Genomic DNA, 21,726 nt, shown 5'->3' on the forward strand with positions numbered 1-21,726 from the left:
TAAGTTGCTGAGACTAGCCTCAAACTCGTGATCCCCCTGCTTTTAGCCTTCTGAGTCACTGGGATTATAGATGTATGCCACAGCACCTAGCCTGCTTTGGCTGTTTTTAAATGATAGTATTTTTTGCTTATTGATTTTTAAATGCTAGACCTGGTGGTCAGTGTTTTGTTGTTGGACTCATGATTACTTTCCTAAATATATTTTACCTTGTAATGAATCAAAACCTTGAAGAACTATGGGATTTTTCCATCCTATCTTCCAACTCCCAAGAATGTTAAAGTATATTGAGAATGAAAAGAAACATTTTAAAGATAATTATTCCTGTTTTATATTACATCTCTAAATTGCAAAAGATAAATAATGTAGTGAATAAAAACGGAATTTTTACAGAAGAGCTGGGCTTGAACATCTACTTTGTCCTTGACAAAGTTATTTAATCTAACTTCAGCTCCCTCTGATAGATAACCCTGTGCTGCCTACCTAACAGGATTGTTTTGAAGATAAAATAAGACTGGTTATGGCAGAACACTTTGAAAAGTTAAAAGCACTATGCAAGTGTGGGATTTTATTATTGCTACATGAATGAATTCATCAATGAATTCAGCTGGCTTTTTCAAATTTTCACACTCTTAATGAAGTATTTACAAATATATTTTGTTATAAAAATTCTAAGGATTTTTCGTTTTGCTATATGAAATGTAGAAGAATTTTTGAGATTAAATCTTAAATGAGAAGAAAATTTGACAAACCAGGGTCTTTTTGAAGGTTCCTCTATAGACAGGTTCTAGTGAATGTGTGACATGAATACAGTGATTTTTTTTTTTTTTACATACCTTGACTAGTGAGGTAGTTCTAATTTACCTACTTTGCTATTCTAAAATTGTCTAGTGATGTCTTTTACCAGAGCAGAATTAAGGTTTTGTTGTTATTTGATCAGAGAACTGTAAAAAGTCACTATTTTGGAAAATAATGAAAGAAAAAAATGTTCCATTATATTTTTGCTTTTTTTTCCTCCTTTCTCCACAGAGCCCGAGCTTAGTGCTTATCCTGACTTCTTTCCTCCTAGCTCTGCTAATATGTATTTAAAGTAATTGATAAAATTATTTCTGGTATTAGAAAGATTATGACTACATCTGCCAATGAGAATAAGTTGCTTTGGAGCATTTGGGATGAAATCAGGTGCCTTCAAATGATTATTAGCAATTCAAGCATTCTGAATGCCTTTCCTTCATGTCTTGTGGTTTATTTGCTTAAATTCAACCAAAGTTCTTTTTTAGAAATCCAGCTAGCTTAGGTAATTATACCATGATTTCGTCCTTTTGTTTGTTCAATTCTATGCCAACTTCAGATGTTACCTGGAAAATGGAAAATTAAATATCTGTATTGGGAGGTGATATCACTTTAAGCTTAAGAAGTATATAAAAACTAGTCTGTTCTTATACTTCCCTAAGTGAAGAATATATACATCTTCAGATTTTGTTGATCTTGAATTCTATATCTTCTAAATATACTCTTTTAGGGGAAATTATGTCAAAACGAACTTATTTTTTTTGCCTTTTAACCTGTTATCTTTTCTTTTCCTGTAGGCTGGCAAAATCCAGTTTGGCTACGTATATGGGATCAGTGCAATTGGATGTCTAGGGATGTTTTGTTTATTGAACTTAATGAGTATGACAGGTGTTTCATTTGGTTGTGTGGCAAGTGTCCTGGGATATTGTCTTCTTCCCATGATCCTACTTTCCAGCTTTGCAGTGATATTTTCTTTGCAGTAAGTACTGATCTTTATCTTGGGGTTTAATTGATAATTCCATGTAGTAGGATTCATCTTATCTTCAGTTTGAAATCACTGATTCAACAAACATATCAAATAGTGGTTCTTGTAGGTAAGAACTTTGCTACACGCTTTTGGGTGATGAGCAATGAAAATGGGAATAAATTTTAAAATCTTTTATGAAAGCTCGTTTTACCTATGAACAAGAATTTTACTTGTTTTGTGATTATTTACTTAGCCTGGTCATAGCAGTAATGAATAATTGTGATCATTATATCACACGCAGAAAAGTTTAAGTTATTCATCTTAAAATTATGCTTACCCTTCTTAATATGCTTTAGATCATATCAAATTGTTTGACACCTTTGAGCATAAGTGAAATGAATGAATAATAAATACATAGTCTTGATTTGACAGCTTTATAATTGAAAATGAAACATACTCTTTTTATGATAAAAGGCTATTATGAATCCCCATGTTCTCAGATGTACTTGTATATAGCTTTAAATATGTGTACTTTTTAAATGATCTTTTAGGTTAGATTAAATAGAAAGGTCAATTACTGTTCATGAAGTTCCTCCTTGTGGCCAGTGTGCAAATTCTTTTTCAGTAATTCAAGCACCTCCTTGTGGCTTATACTGGACATTACCAATGATTAGGCTTTATTTCAGATAGATGGTCAAAATGAATGTTTAGGAGAAGAGCAGTAGGAAAAATTTGGCAAGATAATGGCTTTGCAGCATTCTGCCTTTGAACAAATGCTTCAGAAGAAGCTGCTTTGTGCTTGTGATTTGTTAAGAATTAATATGTTTATATTTGAATTTTATAGAAGTTGCTTTTATACTAAAATGCTAATTTTCATCCAGTAGAGTTTTGCTTCCAGGGGGCATTTGACAATGTTTAGAGACAATTTTGATGTCATAGCTGTGGGCAAGCAGGAATGGTAGTATCTTAAAGTTAGAAGCCAGGGATACCTGCTGAATGTCCTAATAATGCACAGAGTAGTTTCTACAACAGAGAAATTTTCAGCCTGAATTTCAGAAGTGCCACGATTAGGAAATCTCATATTTTAAAAGAGCAAAATGTGGTTATAAATTAGCTTTTTATCACATGAAGTGATTCAGCATTATTGAATTTACTGTGAGGTACATTTTAACATTTGAAAAAAATTCTTGATTATTTCTGTATATGTCTACATGTGGATTAAAATGCTTTTCTTTAGAACAGGTTATTGTAGTGTTCTTATACAACTAATCTCATCTGTCACACACCTCCCCCTTTTTTTTTGTTACAGAGGAATGGTAGGAATCATTCTCACTGCTGGGATTATTGGATGGTGTAGTTTTTCCGCTTCCAAGATTTTTATTTCTGCATTAGCTATGGAAGGACAGCAACTTTTAGTAGCATATCCATGTGCTTTATTATATGGAGTCTTTGCCCTAATTTCCATCTTTTGAACTGAAAACTTACTGGGATGTGGACGTCAGTGGGCCAAATACACAAAAAGAACCTTGAACTCTTAAATTGGACCAGCACACTGCTGCAACACAATTCTCATGCAGATTTACAATAGACTATTGGAGCAGTGGAAGTAAACATGTATCTTTTGTTCATTTTTATAGAACTTTTGAATACTGTATTGGATTTACCTGCAGTGTGACTAGCTTTAAGTGTTTGTGGTTATACAAATAAGAAGTACTATTTCTTTCCTGTTCTGCATTCTTTGAAAAACAACTTTTCTTCCTTACAAATTATATTACGATGTTTTTGATAGATTTTTATCAACTGTGGGAAACTAACCACAAAGCTGATAATCTTTCTTAAAAACAACCCAGTTATATATAGTAAACAAGATACAAAACTTATTGCAGAAATATTTTTCCAAGGAATTAGGAAAGAAAAATTACCTGTATTCTCAAATTAAGTACAGTGAAACAACAAAAACAGGATCCAGGCGGAGTGTTGTGAGTTTGCACTTCAAAAGAATTGACAGTCCTGTAAATTATCTCATGAAAATTATTTGCTAAAATTCAAAGATATGGGAAGTTCACAATAGACATGAAATGTGAACGGCTGTGTAGATATTAATATTATCTAAACCTGAACTGACCACATTATTGCTTAGTTGGGTCTCCACATTTCCCAGGAGAAAGAAAATTGCTAACTTTTTTTGAGAAAAATATTCAAAATTTCACAATTTGAGTATTGCATTTATCAATGTAAAGTACATTTGATGCTTAATAATTAAAGTTTTCCCAATTAATTTTAACTGTGTTGTTGAGTTTACTTTTACTAACAACTGTTCTTTGTGTCTCATTTTCTGTAATTAGGGTTTGATCTTGACTCTCCACCTTAGATTTAAAAATAGAATTCAGTTAGTATAGAATCAGAAAAAGAAGATTAAATGAGAAGAAATTTATTTTCTTACATTGAATTTATTTGATTTATATTTAAGCTTTCTTACCAGATAATCTGTATGAAAATACTATGCCCTGTATATTGACCACTGGCTTTTTCTAGAGAAGCTGCCTCTAATTCTAGATAAAGTTCTGTTACACTTATGAGAAAGTCATGGTATGGAAAAAAAATGTTATTTAAAAAAAAAAATCCAAACCAATGAATTAATGGTTGTTTTTTAGAGCAATTTTTCAAGTATAAAAAGAAGTTGAGGTAAATTAAAACACATTTCCTATAAGATCATAAGTTCTAATTTCTGTCATCACATAAATATGTTTTTCTTCATACTTAATCTTCAGGAGAAACACACTTGCTAATAGTTTTAGTTAGAATAATATATTTTATTGTAATATTTAAATAGTATCTTTACCTTTTTCAGTTTTTTAAATACAGTTCTTTTAAGGCAATGTATGAATGCCTTCTGTTAATATTAAGTTCTCAGGAATAAGGTAGATTATGCTTTAGAAATTAAATTCACTCTTAGTTAACACTGGTCATTATCAGCCACATTCCCCAAATGGATAATATTGCTTTATTATTTGTTGCCTATCCTACAACAAAATAATTTTTAAATTGTTGTACAGATTTTTGTTGTTTTTTTTTTATTTAGCTCCAAAATAATAGTATGTAAAACCAGTTAATATGTAGCTCTATCAATATACCCATACAGTGAAATTGCATTTAATGCAAGAGTTTGCTTGGTTATATGAAGAGTCATGTATAGCCAATATTTCCCTTATAAAATTCCAAGTCAAAAATATATATAGCCATATTTATGCATACATTAAAGAATGGTAATCTGTGTCTCAAAATTTGTGGATTTTTTCTTTTTGTGTGGCATTGGAATGGATTTCTGTTTCTTATGTACCAGGTTTCATATCTTTAATGCCCTATTTATGCCAAAAACATACAAATACCTTTAAATACTAGAAACCCTCAGCTCAGTTCACCCAGTGATTAACATAAATTAACTAAAGCTCACTGTGGGGATGACAGATTGACACATATTGTATCTCATTCCAGGTCATGTTCTCAGTAAGTGGAGTGGCAAGTTAAAGCACATTACTGTGTTATTTACTTGCAAATGCACACATGCCAAGGACATGTAGTTAATTTAACACATGGTGTATATGCATGTTTTGTGACTTTACTACCATACTGTATTCACACTTTTTAAGAACTATTTAGTTTTGTTGGAAAAGGCATTCTTTCTTCAGATATAGTAATGCATATGCAAAGTTCTATAAATCTTGAAATGCTATCTTTGGATACTAGCATTCAATCAAAGAATTTTTTAAAAAATGTGTCTAATTACAGGACTTTGGCTAGAACTTAAGTACTACTGTATAATTGAAAGTTTGAAAGTATGTATTTTTGACCCTAATAGGCGTTATTTAACTTCTCCAAAGCTAAGAAAGATAATTTTTTTCAATGTTAAAATTATCTTTGTTGGATTAGGCCCCAACTTCCTTAATAAGACTCCTATAGTGCAAGAAATAAAATCAAGAATCTGTAAATGGGATGGATTCAAACTAATAAGCTTCTCAGCAAAAGAAACAATCAGTGAGGCGAATAGAGAGCCCATAGAATTAGAGCTACCTACCACAAAAAAGTTAATTTGGTTTCAAATTATATACTCCCCCCACCATATGAATGGGGACTTTAGAGTCTGAATAACACAGGAAATGTAGAAGTTAGAATCTTATTCTGTAGGGCACTTTCATTCAGTCATAGACAAGTAGGACATAAAAACCATGTTTCAAGATCTCTTGTCATATAGAGAAGATCTGAGGTAATGACTCAAGTCAACCTGTTTATCTTGCCCTGTGGGAGGGGAGATTATATATACATATATGTATATATACATACACACAAAAAACATTTATATAACAGTGTTTAGTCTTTCATAAAATAGTGTCTGAATTTTTCAAAATGTAGCATCTCCCATGGCAAAAGTCTTAACAGGAAGCATGCTTGACAAAAAAATAGCACTAAGCCATTCTTTAAAATGCTACTTGGAGCAAGCCTCCTATCCAAATAATGCCCCAAGTTAGTCCTCACAAAGTATCCACTGACACATTTTGTGTTGTCATGTCAAATTTCAACTGCTAGTTACTAAGTGATTTCAATATTTATAAATTCCAGTTTATTTGAAAATAAAAGCTTAAATTATGAAGTTATCTGTATTGAGTGATGTGTGTGTCAGAATATGAACTTTAGAAATGAAACATTTAGAATCAAGCAAAAACATAAGTACCTTTTCAAAAGTAGATATATAAAAGTTAACAAGAATCTTTTCTTTTGAGAGTGTATTTAGGATTTTGGAGAATGTGATAATAGGTAATTAACACAAATATCAACGTTTATTGAAAATGCCTTAAGAAAGGATAGGTTGGTTACATTTTAATGAAAGAATGCTATGTCATTGACTTTTCCAGTATATACTGTTTGTTTCCAGCAGTCTAAATAAAACCTATCCTTGCCTCTTCTACAGTTGAAACTGCTATTATTTTATACCATAATGAAGAATTTTTTAAAATTAACTCTGCTTCTGCACCATACAAATTACTGATGCTTGAATTGTAATACTGTTACTTGAATTTTAGTAAGTTACCTTTGTTCATTGCCAAGTAAATATCCATTTTATAACTGGATGATAGGTAAAATGAAACATTAAATATTTAAATTGTTGGTTTCTAGGGAATGGCAGGGTACTTAATCAAAAATATATTATCATTAATATGCATCTCAGGATGATGACCCTAAAATCAACAAATGGTGACCATAAAATTTGATAGTATTCAGTTCTGATGTTGCATCACAGATGGAAATATTTCTTCTGCTCTTGTGCACAAAGTTCCTACTTTGTTAATGAAGAACATTGCTGATGGAGCACAATGTCCTATGTTTGTGCAAATAAATTAAGGTGATTACATACTCAAATGAGGACTAATTAAATACAGAGCTGTTCTAATTTAAAAGCAAAATACTTTCTTGAGCACATTAGGTTCTAAAAATCGGCTAATACATTTTTGTGAGCTTAACTAATTAGGCTTACCTTGCATATATAAATTTGGTTTATTTCTGAAACTAGCACTAAATCTGCGGATAATTTGCAGGGTGAATAATTGTGTACTAAGGTGTTTTTAGTAGCTTTTCAACATTTGTGATATACACAATTTTAACCAAGTACTGAGTGGTAACATGTAAAATGCTTGTAAATTTTATTTTTTCACTTAGTTGGCTTACTCTGATTCTCCCAAAAGTAAGGAAAACAATATGGTTATTTTTTCCTAGATAAAATGTAGTTCTGAAAATGTCTTTATTATATTTAATGACATTTGCTTGTGGATTTCAGTTTTATGGTCTTCTGTAGTATCGAAGAATTTGGTAGAGTCTTACCTTTAAAGAATGGTCTCAAAAATCCTTTTTATTTTCTGTTTTCTTTTTAAAGGTGGAAACAACTTTATTTCCTTTTCCAATTACACCATCACCATGATAAAAATGAATATTTCTATATGGCAACCTGTTTCAATGTGAATGACCTTCAAAAACATTACGCTAAGCCAAAAAAGCCAAATATAAAGGACTATATATCATATTCCATTTAAATTAACTTCTAGAACATGCAAATAAATCTATAGATAGCCAGTTAGTATTTGTCAGGAGGTCATGGTGGGAATTGACTGTATTGAGCAAGAGGGAGCTTTCTGAGTGGCCATAGTTACACAACAGTATGTTTACTAAAACCTGTGAAGCACATACTTAAAATGTGTAAGTAAACTTTGAAATATGGAGAGGGAAAATAGGAGATAGAGCAACTGCTAAACCATCTAAAATATCTTTGTAGAGTTAGAGAGGAGGGTTTATGATGGATTTTATTAAAGGCAGAAATAATAATTTTGCCCAGAAAAAAAAAAAAGAAAAGCAATACCAGAAAATGGAAGAAAGGGAAGTTGCCCCCCAAATTTCACTTCCCTAACTTCCCTAGAATTGATATGCACTTGCTCACTACAGTCAATTCCCACCATGACCTCCTGACAACTACTGTCTATAGATTTATTTGCACGTTCTAGAAGTTAATTTAAATGGAATATGATATATAGGCCTTTATATTTGGCTTTTTTTGACTTGGCATAATGTTTTTGAAGGCCATCCACATTGAAACAGGTTGCCATATAAAAATACAGGTATCCTCTTTCTCCTCCCAGTGACTTATATACACATTTGAATACACACAGTACACATCTTATTTTTAAAGTTTTCATTATTGAGATAAAATTTGTATAAAAAAATTCACCATTTTAGAGTATGACTAAGTGGTTTTTATTATACTTACAGGGTTGTACAACAATTACCACTATCTTAAGAATACTTCCATACCCCCAAAAGGAAACACTATACCTCTCTTCCCTGCCCTTCCAACCACAATAAAAATTTTTGTCTCCAGATTTGCCTATTTAGGACATCTCCTGTGTGTGGAAGCATACAGTATGTGGCCTTTTGTTTCTGGCTTAGTTCACTTAGGATAATGCTTTCAAAGTTTCCCTTTTTAAATTTAGCTCTTATGAGCCTCATATATATGCTGAATATTGAGATTCACTTAATCCTTTTTATTGGCTGGATATCATTTTATTATATGAGTAGAGTTTAGGTCACCAGCCCCTGTTTTCAGACATTGGGGATCTTTGCACTTTCCCCCCCACCAATGTATGTAGTGCTGTGCCGGTATTGGAATCGTTCATTCCTGGAGTGTGACATTTGCTTTTTTAAAATTTGTTTTAATTAGTTATACATGACAGTAGAATGCATTATGCACTTTTATATATCATATAGATAGGATATAATCATTTTTCTCAGTGTACATGTTGCAGAAGCATATTGGTCATGTAGTCACATATATACATACAGTAATAATGTCTGTTTTATTCTATTATCTTTCCTATCCCCACATACCCTCTCCTTCCCTCCCATCACTTCCCTTTACCTAATCTAAGGAAATGCTATTCCCTAGTGACCCCCACCTTATTGTGAATTAGCATCTGCATTTTTTTAATATTTATTTTTTAGTTATCGGCAGACACAACATCTTTGTTTTTTGTATGTGGTGCTGAGGATCAAACCTGGGCCGCACGCATGCCAGGCGAGCGCACTACCGCTTGAGCCACATCCCCAGCCCCAGCATCTGCATTTTAGAGAAAACATTCCATTCGGCCTTTGGTTTTATGGGATTGTCTTATTTCACTGAGCATGATATTCTCCAACTCCAACCGTTTACTGGCAATGCCATAATTTTACTGTTCTTTAAATCTGAGTAATATTCCATTGAGTATATATACCACATTTTCTTTATCCACTCATCTATTGAGGGATGCCTAAGTTGATTCCATAGTCTAGCTATTATGAATTGAGCTGCTATAAACATTGATGTGGCTGTGTCACTATAGAATGCTGATTTTAAGTTCTTTGGTGTAAACCAAGGAGTAGGATAGCTGGGTCAAATGGTGATTTCATTCCCAATTTTCTGAGGAATCTCCATTCTGCTTTCCAGAGTGGTTGCACCAATTTGCAGTCCCACCAGCAGTGTATGAGCATACACTTTTCACCACATCCTCTCCAGCATTTATTGTTGCCTGTATTCTTGATGATTGCCATTCTGACAAGAGTGAGATGAAATCTTAGAGTAGTTTAAGAGACTATATTTCTAATATTTAAATGTCAATTTTAAATCACTCTGAAGAGTCACATTGAACAAGATCTGCTAGTTTAAATGTCCATTCAGGCAATCCTCCTATGTATGGGTCACCACAGGTCATTCTAAACCCAGGCTAATTTAAAAAAAAAAAAATTTGGCACCAGGGATTGAATCCAGAGACACTTAACCACTGAGCCACATTTCCCAGCCACCATTATTATTATTATTATTATTATTATTATTATTATTATTATTCTGGGACACGTTCTCACTAAGTTGCTGAGGCTGACTTTAACTTACCATCCTCCTGAATTTTTACTTTTCCTGTGAAAGATTCAATCCCAGTGATTTGGGAGGCTGACTAAGAGGATTACAGGTGTATGCTACCATGCCCAGCTACCCAATTTCAGTTTTTACCTTCTCTTTAAGTCATATTCTGTTTTGACTCTGGTGTAGCTCACAGTCTTCCTGATGGGATAGCTTAGTTTTGGCTTTTCCTGTGAAAGAATCAATCATTTCTGTGGTTTGAATAAAAGATTAAACTGAATGGCAAAAGAGATGTAGGGTGTTTATACATAGTTGTATTTGGACATCTACTCCGAACTAAAGTTAGAATTTAATATTTGACATAAGAGTTACATTGATTTTCTGTTTTTATTCATGTCACAAACAACAGAGAATCATTTATGAATAAACCATGGAAACTGTCTTTACCAGAGGCAGAACAAGAGCTGAGTTAAGAGTATGACTTTAATACTTCAAGGGGAACCTAGGGTCTTGTGAGAATCAGCAGAAGGACAGTTGAGAAAGATTGTGCTAAGACATGCTAAGGAATTTTATTTAATATTTAATTTTAATAAAAATTTTTGATGTATCAAAATAAAACTTATGTATCTGGTATAAAAGCATTAAGTACTAAAAGTCAAAACAGCAGAAAAGCATGTTATGATTCTAAAGCAGTTTTTAAATAGCTGCATAATACAAGCCAATTGTCTCTGATATTAACCTGCTTATAAAACCTCTCAGAAATACATTCCAACCCTCACGCTGGAAACTTTTTTCTTAACCACTACAATTTTTCATATTGTAATTAGACTTTGAATCCTCTTGTTTTATCTATTTGAGATAGTATCAAATCACCATTTTTTTAAATCTGAAGTGGCGAACCTATAGATCCTGGCCAAGATCTGGAAGAAAGTATTTATTCACTACCATCCTAGCTGACTTTTTTTCATCCGTCTTCCTTCCCACCCCCTCACCTTGCAGCCAAGCATGCTTTAGCTCCTGGTACTGCTCCCCAAATAATTTCCTCCACATTTCTAATGATGATATTCTGGTCAGAATGTGTTTGGACTAAAATCCCATAAAACACAATCCCAAACACCACAATCCAGAATATTGAAATCCTGAGAGATCACAACCCCTAAAATTTAAAATCCTTAAAATCTAAAATCCAAAAAATGTAATTCTGGAAAAAAATAAACATATTAAAGGACATTTATCTACCTTTTTAATGAAGTTTACTTGAGAAACATAAAAACATGACAGCATTTCATAGCTCACTTCACACAAAAAATTAGGCCATAACGGCATACATGTTTTTGCAAGCATACACAGATATACAATGACATTCACTTGAGTATAACTTATGACAAAGGAACCATATTCATAAGTAGGTCCAAAATAAAATGTGTAATACATATCACTATGGTTGGTAATTGTGTGCTCTCAGCTCTATGACCACATTCATCTGAAATACCATGATGGACAGCCTACGCCTTTTGAGGAGAGGAATCAAAAACCACAATGAGTCACCACTGAATATGCAGTGGACCCCAAGAGCCAGGATCTTAAGAAATTTAATCTGTCACAAATGCAGATGTACTAAAAGAACGGCTCTTAATTTAGTGAGGAAGTTTCAAGGATTTTACAAATGTGCACTATGTTTATTCTGAGACTCTGGAGTGCCAGCAGCATGTCAATCCAAGTTCGCAGTCCACAGAACTAGGGAAGCTGATGGCATCCTTTTAGTGTTTCACCCTTGCCTCCTGTCTGTGTCCCTTCCAACTTTGACTCTAATATAGAAATGAAGCAAATTTATAGCACTTATTGTGATTGCTAATAGAGTTTTATGTTGCCTATTTTTAGTTCTTTAACAAAAAAAAGAAAAAATTTCATCTCTAAGTGATGGGGGAAATAATACAAATATATTTTTTCCCAGGGGCAAGGGAAGGAATGAAGTTTTTGCTTGGGTTTTCCTGGTTCAGCAAATAGAGAAATGTTTCCCATCCTTGCTCAGTGAGCTTTTGCTATCCTTGAATGCAATTCCAGGACATTGAGTACCCACTCTGAACAAAGTTCTGGTTTTGGATTCCTCCTTAACAAGCTGAATATTATCTATTTTAACTTTTTCCCACAATTTATTTTCTTTTTCTGATTGTCTTTAGAATCTTCTCTAAAATACCTTCCAAATTCTTCACATCTTTTTTTACTTCTGAAGTTAAGAACGTTCATGTTTTGTATATTTGGTAATGAGTAGATAAAGGTGACTTCACATTATTTCTTTTTGCATGGCCAAAACAGACACATTTCATGCCTATTTTTTTGGTTAAGTGATTTTTGTTTTTTTTTAAGTGGATAAATCAATTTTTATTTAACTATGATGTTATTCAAACTTTCTAGTCTTTTCCCCCTAGTAATAAGATATGTAAGTAGATAAGAATATAATCCACCATAAGTGTTAAAAATGACATAAAACCCCCCTCAAATGATGTGGAAAAGAAAATAAATTCAAAGAAAGATTTCATGGCAAAAATAATATATCCCTTTGGGAAGTATTTTCCAAACTGCATCCTTCACACCACTAGTTTTACAGGATATAAAAAGATATGAATTAAAAGATAGGACTTAACAAAATTCAGTTGTTTTTCTATACGCTGCTGATAAATAATCCAAGAAAAAAATAAGTAATTCCATTTACAATAATAGTATCCAAAAAATTAGGCTATGATCAACTGTACTAGTAATTAGCCTAATAGGCTATGAAAAAAATTAACTAAGGAGGCTAACTCATGGCTACTGAAAACTACAAACATTGTTGAAAAATTTATAGAAGTAATCAATCATAGAAAGATATAGATATTTATTAATTGAAAGAATTAATATTTTTATTGTTACATTATACTTATACAGAGCAGTATTATTTATTAAAATTTTTGTTCAGCAGCAACAAACTAAGAGTCATTGGCAGTTGAAATTAACACTTGTTCTATGCTGAGCCTAGGTGTGGAGGTTGAGATATACTAACTACATAGCACTTTTAAAAAAGAGATAGCTATACACCAAAAAACACCCTCACACACAAAAAAAAGAAAGAGGAATTCATCAAAAAAAGTTGCACAAGTTCAAGACTTCTGAAAACATGAGGAAACAGGCTAATAAATCTTTTCCCCAAATTTACAACCCTCAACAAAGGAACCCACAAATATAGAAGGGAATGAAGTTCTATAGAAAGAGTAGTAAAGTGATTAATGAGTTAAAAGTAGATCTAAGAAATGAATTAAGAGAATGGAGGATGATGCTGAAGTGCAGCACCTCTCTTGGAGAGCTGCTACACCACTCTGAGCAACCATTATGGATCTTCTCTGTTTTTGCTGTAGGAACAGATGCCCAAGAGTGGGACCTGAGGCTCCCCTCTAGCCATTCCTATCTTGTGCCTGGTTGTTGATTTGGGGGTTTTCACTCCCCTAATCTGTATATTAAAATATTTTTGAAATTTGAGCAGAACATGTGTGAGTTCTGGATGTAGCTCAGCAATAGTCTCTACTCTGAACTTGCAGAGTCCCAGTTGCTTCCCAGCCCCTCTCAGAAAAATGGGAAACAAACAAGAAGAGTGGTGAACAATGTATAGCTTTAAAATAAAACAACTGCCCAGTGCCTACTATGATATCTACAACACTAATGTCCACAAAAAAAAAAGATGGCAAGGTCAGTGTTAGCAATAGCAATGACAAAAAATAGCCATGAACTTGATATAGCATTAAACACAGGTGTCAACTATGCCACCCACACTACTAACTGCAACAATACAAATGGTGGGGACAAGAATTATATAAATGAAATAGTGCTAACAAATAGTAAAATGACTGTTCATTAAGAGAAAAACAATTGTGGCAAGAAAGAACAAAAGTTTAAAATATTCAAAAAGTCTACAGAGGGAAAGCAGAAGAGATGGATTTAAAGAAGGAGGAGTAATAAAGAACTAAAAATTACAAACTAAACAGAGAAAGAAAAGGGAATTTGGCTATAAAGGAAGAAAGGAGAGGAAGAGTTAAAAAAAATAAAATCAAAAACAGACAGACAAACAAAAAGCCAAATCAACAATCCTAACCCTACATAGACAAAATAGTCATAAATAACAAAGAGGTAAAAAATGAAAAAGAGCAATCAGTGCTAACACATGTGCGTGTACATGCATGCGCGCGCACACACACACACACACACAAAAGGGAAAAAAACCCATAATGAAAAATAAAGGAATTATTTCTTTTGAGGTTGTCAAAGCTATTGACAAGACTGGATGTTCACTGCTTATGTCATACTGTGCTTCTTTCTGTTTCTTCGTGGGTTGTACACCCCTTAGAGAGTAAGATTTGGGGGATATTCAGTCCATCATCTTTGTGTTGCTCACAAATCTGCAAGCTGGAGAAGCCTGGAACCAAAAGACAGAATGGGAAGTACTAATGATTGGAGTTTTGTCTGGACAGACTATATTGAAGCACTCCCAGAGTGGGGCTGGCACAGAGTTCTAAATAGGAAATTTCAGTGGCTGGCAGCTGGTGGGATGTGGGATGGTATCTGCTTCAGAGATATTAGATCCACAATCCCTATTGCTAGGGAAATGCCAATATCTGGTGGACATCTGGATTTCAGGGATCTCCCAAGAGCCCCACTCATAGGGTGAGGTAACTAACCCTCCATAGGTCTGGAACACACCATTGCATACAAATGCGGTCCAATTGTGTCCACCCCTCCATCTTCTGGACTATCCCCAGCTGGTCCCATAAGCTGCTAGACCTAAAAGGAAAGCAAGTCACTTTCCTACATATCCCCAGCCTGAATACAATTCTGTGCCTGCTTCAATCACATCCCAGCAGGAACACTAGACCCCACAGCAGCTGCTTGCTAGGATAGTCTGGTGCTCACTATGAACTCCCATTCCGGAGATCCCACAGCAGCCACTTCAAGATGCCCCCCCCCCCCCGCCCCGCCTAAGCTCTCCTTGACAGCTAAGAAACACAGAGCACTTTCCAAATACCAGCTGGCCCTGCTGTCTCTGGTTCAGTTAAGATCAGACTGCCTCTCTGCTCCACAGTTTCGACCATGCCAAATTTGTTCACTGTGTTTCTCTCCCTGCCTGTGTCACCCCTCCCGGCTGAGGCAAACTTGTGGTGCCACTGTCCAAAAAGTCTACCAGATGGAAAGTGGAAGAGATGGGCATAATGGTATTATGGGTATAAAGATGGAGGAGTAAGAAATAACTAAAAATTACAAACTCAATAGAGAAAGAAGAGAATTTGGCTATAAGGAAAGAAAGGAGAGGAAGAGTTAAAAATAAAAATAAAAGCAAAAACAAATTAACAGATAAACAAAAAAATCAAATCAACAAAATCAACAATCCTAACCCTGCAGAGACAAAACCATCATAAATAGCAAAGAAGTAAAAAAAAATACGTCCCAGAATCTTTCAATGTACTCATTTTTGTCCTCTGTTCAAAGCACCCGAGTTTCTGCTTCTCTATAATTCTCTAACTGTCCAATACCAAATTTCAGTGAATTCCCTTTATCACCACCTCACTGAGAAGCTGTACTCCTGCTTCTTGAATCCCAAGCCACAACGTAGCTGGAAATCTTGCTCTAATCTTCCATTTTCCCTCTCTCTCTTTCATCCTTTTGAACTGAGAGGGGGAAATACATATCTTAGCATTAATCCTGCTAATAATTTGGTAAGACCTTGATTAAGTCATTCTGTGGTTTAGTTTTCTCTATAAAACGAAGAGGTTGTATTAGATTCTTTAAAGCATTTCAATTCTGAAATTCTATAACTTGTGAGATGGTAATAAAATTTCAATCATATTATGAAATAATATATATTGATATAATAAAGTGTTCCCTGTATTTATTATTTATTTGGATTTTTAAAAATTATTTTATTTTGTTCATTTATTTTATATTGTGCTGAGAATTGAACCCAGTCCCTCACATGTGCTAGGCAAACACTCTAACACTGAGCCACAAACCCAGCCCCCTATTTATTTGAATCTTATCAGTTTACACAGAAGTCTATATAGTGAATATAGATGTGTCTACATCTATTATCTCCACAGAGTTGTCACCTGGAACATTTTATGAAGTGAGAAAATTTCTGACTAAAAAATTTTTTTCCAGATTTCTTTTGGGGAAAAAATATATAGATACAATTTATGGAAAAAAACATGATTTTGTTCCAGCAAATCTTAATGAAAAGTTTCCTTTTAAGTGGTTTCCTTTTAGTCTAATGACATTAAAAAGTATTACTATTCAGCAGGCACATCAGCCAGAGGCCATGGCTGGATATTCTACCATTAGCAGACTTCTTTTCTTTTCGGTTCATTAGTGTCCCTCTCAATCTTACAACCTAAATCACTCTAAGGTACCAAGGACTTTTATCTATATTAGGACTGGCCTCCTGGGGAGTAACTAGACTCTTCTCAAAAATTCAGTGGCAATTTCCTTAGTTCAATAACTAAAATGTCTTTCACAAAGTAAAAGCTGTGCTACTCTTGAGGGAGGAAAGGATGTTCATTTTAGCAAGTACAGGAAAGCAGTATGGCTCTCAAAAGGCAAAGCTTATGAAGGAAAGAGAGATTCTTTTAGGTTGTAAAGTTGAATTTTATATTTAAATTTTATGTTTTATATTTAAATGTTGTGCTTTATATTACCATACAATAAATAAAAAGTAGGATGCATGTACACTGCATTTTAATTGAAATGTGAAAACATTATTAAATGTGGTTGAAACATCCTGCACATATCCTCCATATATTCTAATTGTGATCAATGTCTTTCCAGCAAAATTCACTAATAATCTAAATTTGGAGTTTATTGTTCTTAGCATTCCTTTATTTTTACTGCATTTATATCTACCCTAAAACTAGGTAATATTAGCATATTTTGTTTTGTTTTCAGTAAAGAATGAACCCAGGGGCCCTTTATACTGAGCTATGTCCCTGGCTCTTTTATTTTTTGTTGTCATAGAGTCTCCCTAAGTTGCTTAGAGCCTTGCTGAGTTGTTGAGGCTAGCCTTAAACTTGTGATCTTCCTGTCTCAGCCTCCCAAGTTGCTGAAATTACAGGCATGCACCACCACAGCTGGATTTTTGTAAATTATATCATACTGTGTTATTCTTCTGCAACTTTGGTATTTTTGCCAATAAGTTTGTGAGATTCAAGTATGTGGACACTTGGTGAAGCTGTTTACTGGTATAGAGCATTCCGTGAATGTCACAGGCATTGATCTATTTTCTTTCTCCAGTTTCTTATTTTTACAAACAATGGTCTGTGAATAATGTATCTTCCCCTGTGTTTCTGTGCAAGAAATTCTCAGGGAACTTTCATAGGGTTGAACTGCTACATCATTTCATTTATAGGTTTGTGAAAAATATTTTTAAAAAGCCTCAATATTTCCTCCCAAGGATTTTAAAGCTTTACTTTTAACGTTTCAACGTTTTTAATATTGGTATATGGCTCAGGTATCCTTGTTTGCTTCTTTTTGACCACATGCAGGATTAATTATACCATGACTGTTGATGCAATGGTCTATGCGGGTAGGCACTGTAAGGTAGCCATAAGCATTTTTTAGGTTAGCCCTAGGCAGAATGGAAGGGACAAAGAAAACTTTTTTTTCCTCTTAAAGGAAAAGAATCTTCCTTAAAAATATGTCTATATTTTCCTCCCTCCTCCAGTCTCAGTCTCTCTACCTCTCTGCTCTCACCTTCATGGAATCTGCTTCATTCACAGAAAAGGTGTAACAGGGCTTAAAGGAAACAGTGCCTTCGGACAGCATGGCTTCCTGTCTCCTACACTAGAGGTCAGCAAACATTTTCTGTAAGACACCAAATAATGAATATTTAAGTAACGGTTTGTAAGACAAAAGGAAAAATTAGGATACTATTATAATATGTATGTATACAATATACATAGTATTATAATTGTACATATACATAGTATATATTATATATAGTATAATCATACAACATTGAAGGATATTTGGTGAAAAATAAAATGGAAATTCATGAATTGATTTTCCTCTCCTCTTGTCCTGTTTTCACTTTCCTTATTTCTCCTTTTCCTTATTTTCCTCTCCTCTTATCTCCCTCTCATGTGTGTTAAGTTATAATATCTTCTCATAATAGAATAAAGCAGTGGAAGCCTAGGGGTAGAATTATGATCTTGGAGAATTAGGATTGCTCTTATTGGCCAATACAGCAGCGATCTGAAAGCCAATTATCAGTTACTTTAGTGGATAAGTAGCTTTTAGCTTCCCGTCTTCAAATCTATGTTTAACCAGTGTTGCTGCATGGCTGCTAAACAGAGGATTCTATGTGAGAATACAGATGAAAACATATATCTGCCTTTCAGGAGGTCACAACCTCATGAAATTCTTACAATCAAAGCAAAGTTGAGAGAGTACAGAGGAAGCCCAGGTAAACTCATCCAGGACAGGGGACTGTGTCATAGGTGGCACCTTGGATCCTTTGTAAAGAGCGATGCAAATCAATCAATCATATCAATTCATAATTGAAGCATGTATTTGATTAGTGGACAACTTGGGTTAATTTCAATTTTAAGCTAAAAACATTGACAAAAGAGTAATCACCATTTATGTATAAGTCTTCAAATATGCATTTTAATGTACACTCAGAGTGAAATCAGTAATAATCAAAATGTACCTGCCTTGTGCTGAGTTCTCAACCAGATCTGCCGCATGCATATCTCATGTTGAAATTACAAACCAATGAGGTAGGAGTTATCATCATTTGAGATTATTTTAAATATGCAAAGTATTTGCCCTATGGTGAAGTGGCTAGCAATGAGTACAGCCTTGGTTTGCCCCAGACAGTAGTTAGGCAATCCTGAAAATGTAGCAACATTTCAAAAGAGTTCATGCTGTTTTATAATTTATTTTCAATCCTAAGAGCAAATTTGAAAGAACTAAATTACATACATAGCACCGAACCGATAAATGAATTAAGTTTTTGGCTCTTCCCCAAGGGGCTTTTTTGGCAACAAATCAAAAGTAGAGTTATCTCGCTGAGGCTTGTATTATGAACTTTAATTCAGTTCTGAAATTAACTAGAGATTTCTTTCTATAGTTCTACATTCCAGATAACATGAGAATATAAAGCCTTGTTCTTACCAGGTGTTACTCACTTTCTTTAGAGGGCTCTTAGAAAATCCCTGTAGGCACCGTGGTGGGCTGTCGCTTTCGTTCACAGGGGAGAAATAAGCAGGTGTGGAAAGTGCTCAGGAGAAGAGCAAAACCCAGATTCTACTTTGGCTGTGCCTCCTAATCCCTCATATGGCTTCAAATAAAATTTATTTTTATATTTTCTGGAAAATGGTGATTAAAATGGTTTCCTTGTCCCCTTCATTCACGGAGCAGAATATTAAAAGAGATCATTTATGTGAACCGGTTTAGCATCATCCAAAGGACACCACTCCTGCACAGTACTGCTTTGAAGATAATAAACCCGCTGTATGCCTATAAGCAGACAATGATAAACTGTGGTTGGGGTAAAACCAGAGGCCAAACCAGATATGCAGAAACAGAGATCTGGCCTTTTATCTATGCAGCAGTAGGTGAATTTTCTTGGCCTTGTTGATACAAAAGCAAATAGCAGGCTATTTCAGTTATATTCAAAATTCCACACAAACTCTTTATATTTGAAATTCTTATTTGTCCGAAGAAAATATAGTGGTTAGGAGTCTAAACTTTGTAATCTAACCAATCAGACCTCAAACATCAGCTTTCACCCCACTATCTTGAGGAAGTGGCCTCTCTTGTTTTCTGTTTCATTACCTATAAGGCAGGGTAACTATAGCACCTGCTTCGTGAGGCGTTCTGAATGAATTGAGCTAAAGAATGCCAAGGACTTCATATCTTGTAAACTAAAAGCATAAGTAGGTAGTAGATAATATTTTTTATTACAGTTGTAGTCGTCTCAGCAACAGTGGTAGCAGAAATATCATGAGGGGCCTTGGAAATCTTTTTCCCTTACAATTTTCTTTGGACCTGATTTGCATGTGTTGTACCTAAAGAGTTGACAGTGGTATTGCATATAATTTTCATTTGTTTTTGCTAAGTAAAGGATATTACTTAAAAACTTTTATTTCAGTAAAGATTTCTTTTCTCCTTTTATGCCAAGTATTTTTTTATTTGCATATAAGTCATTATTATCTGAACCTGGGAGCATCTGTCCCAGTAAAATTATATAAATCTTAGTCATGGCTTTCATTCTGTGGAACTGACTCAAAAAGTCACATAATGTTTGCACCTCATTGCAAAGACTCTTAAAGAAAATTCACTTTAGATTTGCACATTAATGTTTCTTTAATGAGATTAATCCAATTTAGCTCAAATAAAACCAACTGCCTGGCTAATCAACTTGATGTGCCCATTTGAGAAAAAGATTGATGAGATACAAACTTGGAATTTTCTTTGTTTCATGAAGATTAATACAGTTGAAGAACAACAAGAGGGATTTAAAGTCCTAATGCGTCATTTGAAAGAATATCAACAAGCCTACATTTACTGTAATTGTACTTGGGCAATATCTCATTTCCACTTGCACTTCAGAGCTATAAATAGTTCTAATTTGTTTACTTTGTACACTTACTGGATTAATTACAGTAGAACAAGCCAAATGATATTGTAGCAGTTGGCTAAACTTGACACAAACACAATAATTAAAATGATTGCTTTTTAATTTTCCCCCTTTCAGTAGTTTAATGAGCTGAATTTACAGAGTTATGAGCCTTTAAGAATTTGATTTGAGAATCACTGTGTTTTCTGTTAATGTGTTGTCATTGTTTACATTGGATTTCCGTGTTTTTCCGTGTTGTTGGGAGTTTCCTTCAGAAAGGAAACACCTGGGTCCTGCTTCCATGTGATATCTACTTAGTAAAAAGTGTATTGTTTCCATCATACTTGCATCAATAGAGAACAATCACGTTTCCATTTACCTATCCAAATTGATGCTGGTGACACATGCACACACATATATCCTTGATGGAGAAACTCTGTTCTCTCCCATCAATGAAAGTCACATATGTTTACTTCAACACGTCCTCCAGCAAACTGGTGAATCATCATCACCAAAGACCACAAATGTGCTCAGTGCAACCTCATCCAATCAGTCTCCTCTTTCTAGCTGTCTGATTGCATCAAGAAAGAAATTGGTTTTTGTTAATGTACAAGAGGAGGACAGCTATGAGGCAGGGAAGAGAAAAATGGTTACCACCAAAAGTAGTCCTTTAATGCTAAAAAAAAAAAAAAAAAAAAAAAAAAAGGTTGCATTAAGCTACCCTTGATTCTCCCATTGTATTTCTTCATGGTTTGCCAATTAAGTTTTCCAAGTGCTCTGGGGTCAATGTCCTGGATAGCGCTCCTTTGGTTCCCCCTCCCACTGACTCTCTGCAAAGTTGTTATAAATGCTCTGTACTTCCTTTTTGATTTTCTCTTAGTGGTAGGGTTGTTTTGTAAG

At 34.1% G+C, this 21,726-nt stretch overlaps 1 protein-coding gene across 2 annotated transcripts in view; it reads left to right on the plus strand.

Annotated features, from left to right (window-relative positions):
* The window catches only part of YIPF5 (Yip1 domain family member 5), a 36,847-nt gene that overhangs the window by 9,029 nt on the left and 6,092 nt on the right, over window positions 1-21,726 (plus strand). The window contains exons 5-6 of one of the 2 annotated variants that reach the window (XM_081301797.1): window positions 1,587-1,768; window positions 3,066-6,719. In XM_081301797.1, the coding sequence (XP_081157923.1) occupies window positions 1,587-1,768; window positions 3,066-3,228 (345 nt within the window). In that variant the 3' untranslated portion in view covers window positions 3,229-6,719. Of the gene's footprint in view, window positions 1-1,586; window positions 1,769-3,065; window positions 6,720-21,726 lie in introns of those variants that run through there. The other variant, XM_081301798.1, reaches the window with a different exon arrangement.

Source organism: Spermophilus citellus, assembly GCF_964194105.1.
Source record: "Spermophilus citellus genome assembly, chromosome: 1".
In the NCBI taxonomy this organism is placed as follows: Eukaryota; Metazoa; Chordata; class Mammalia; order Rodentia; family Sciuridae; genus Spermophilus; species Spermophilus citellus.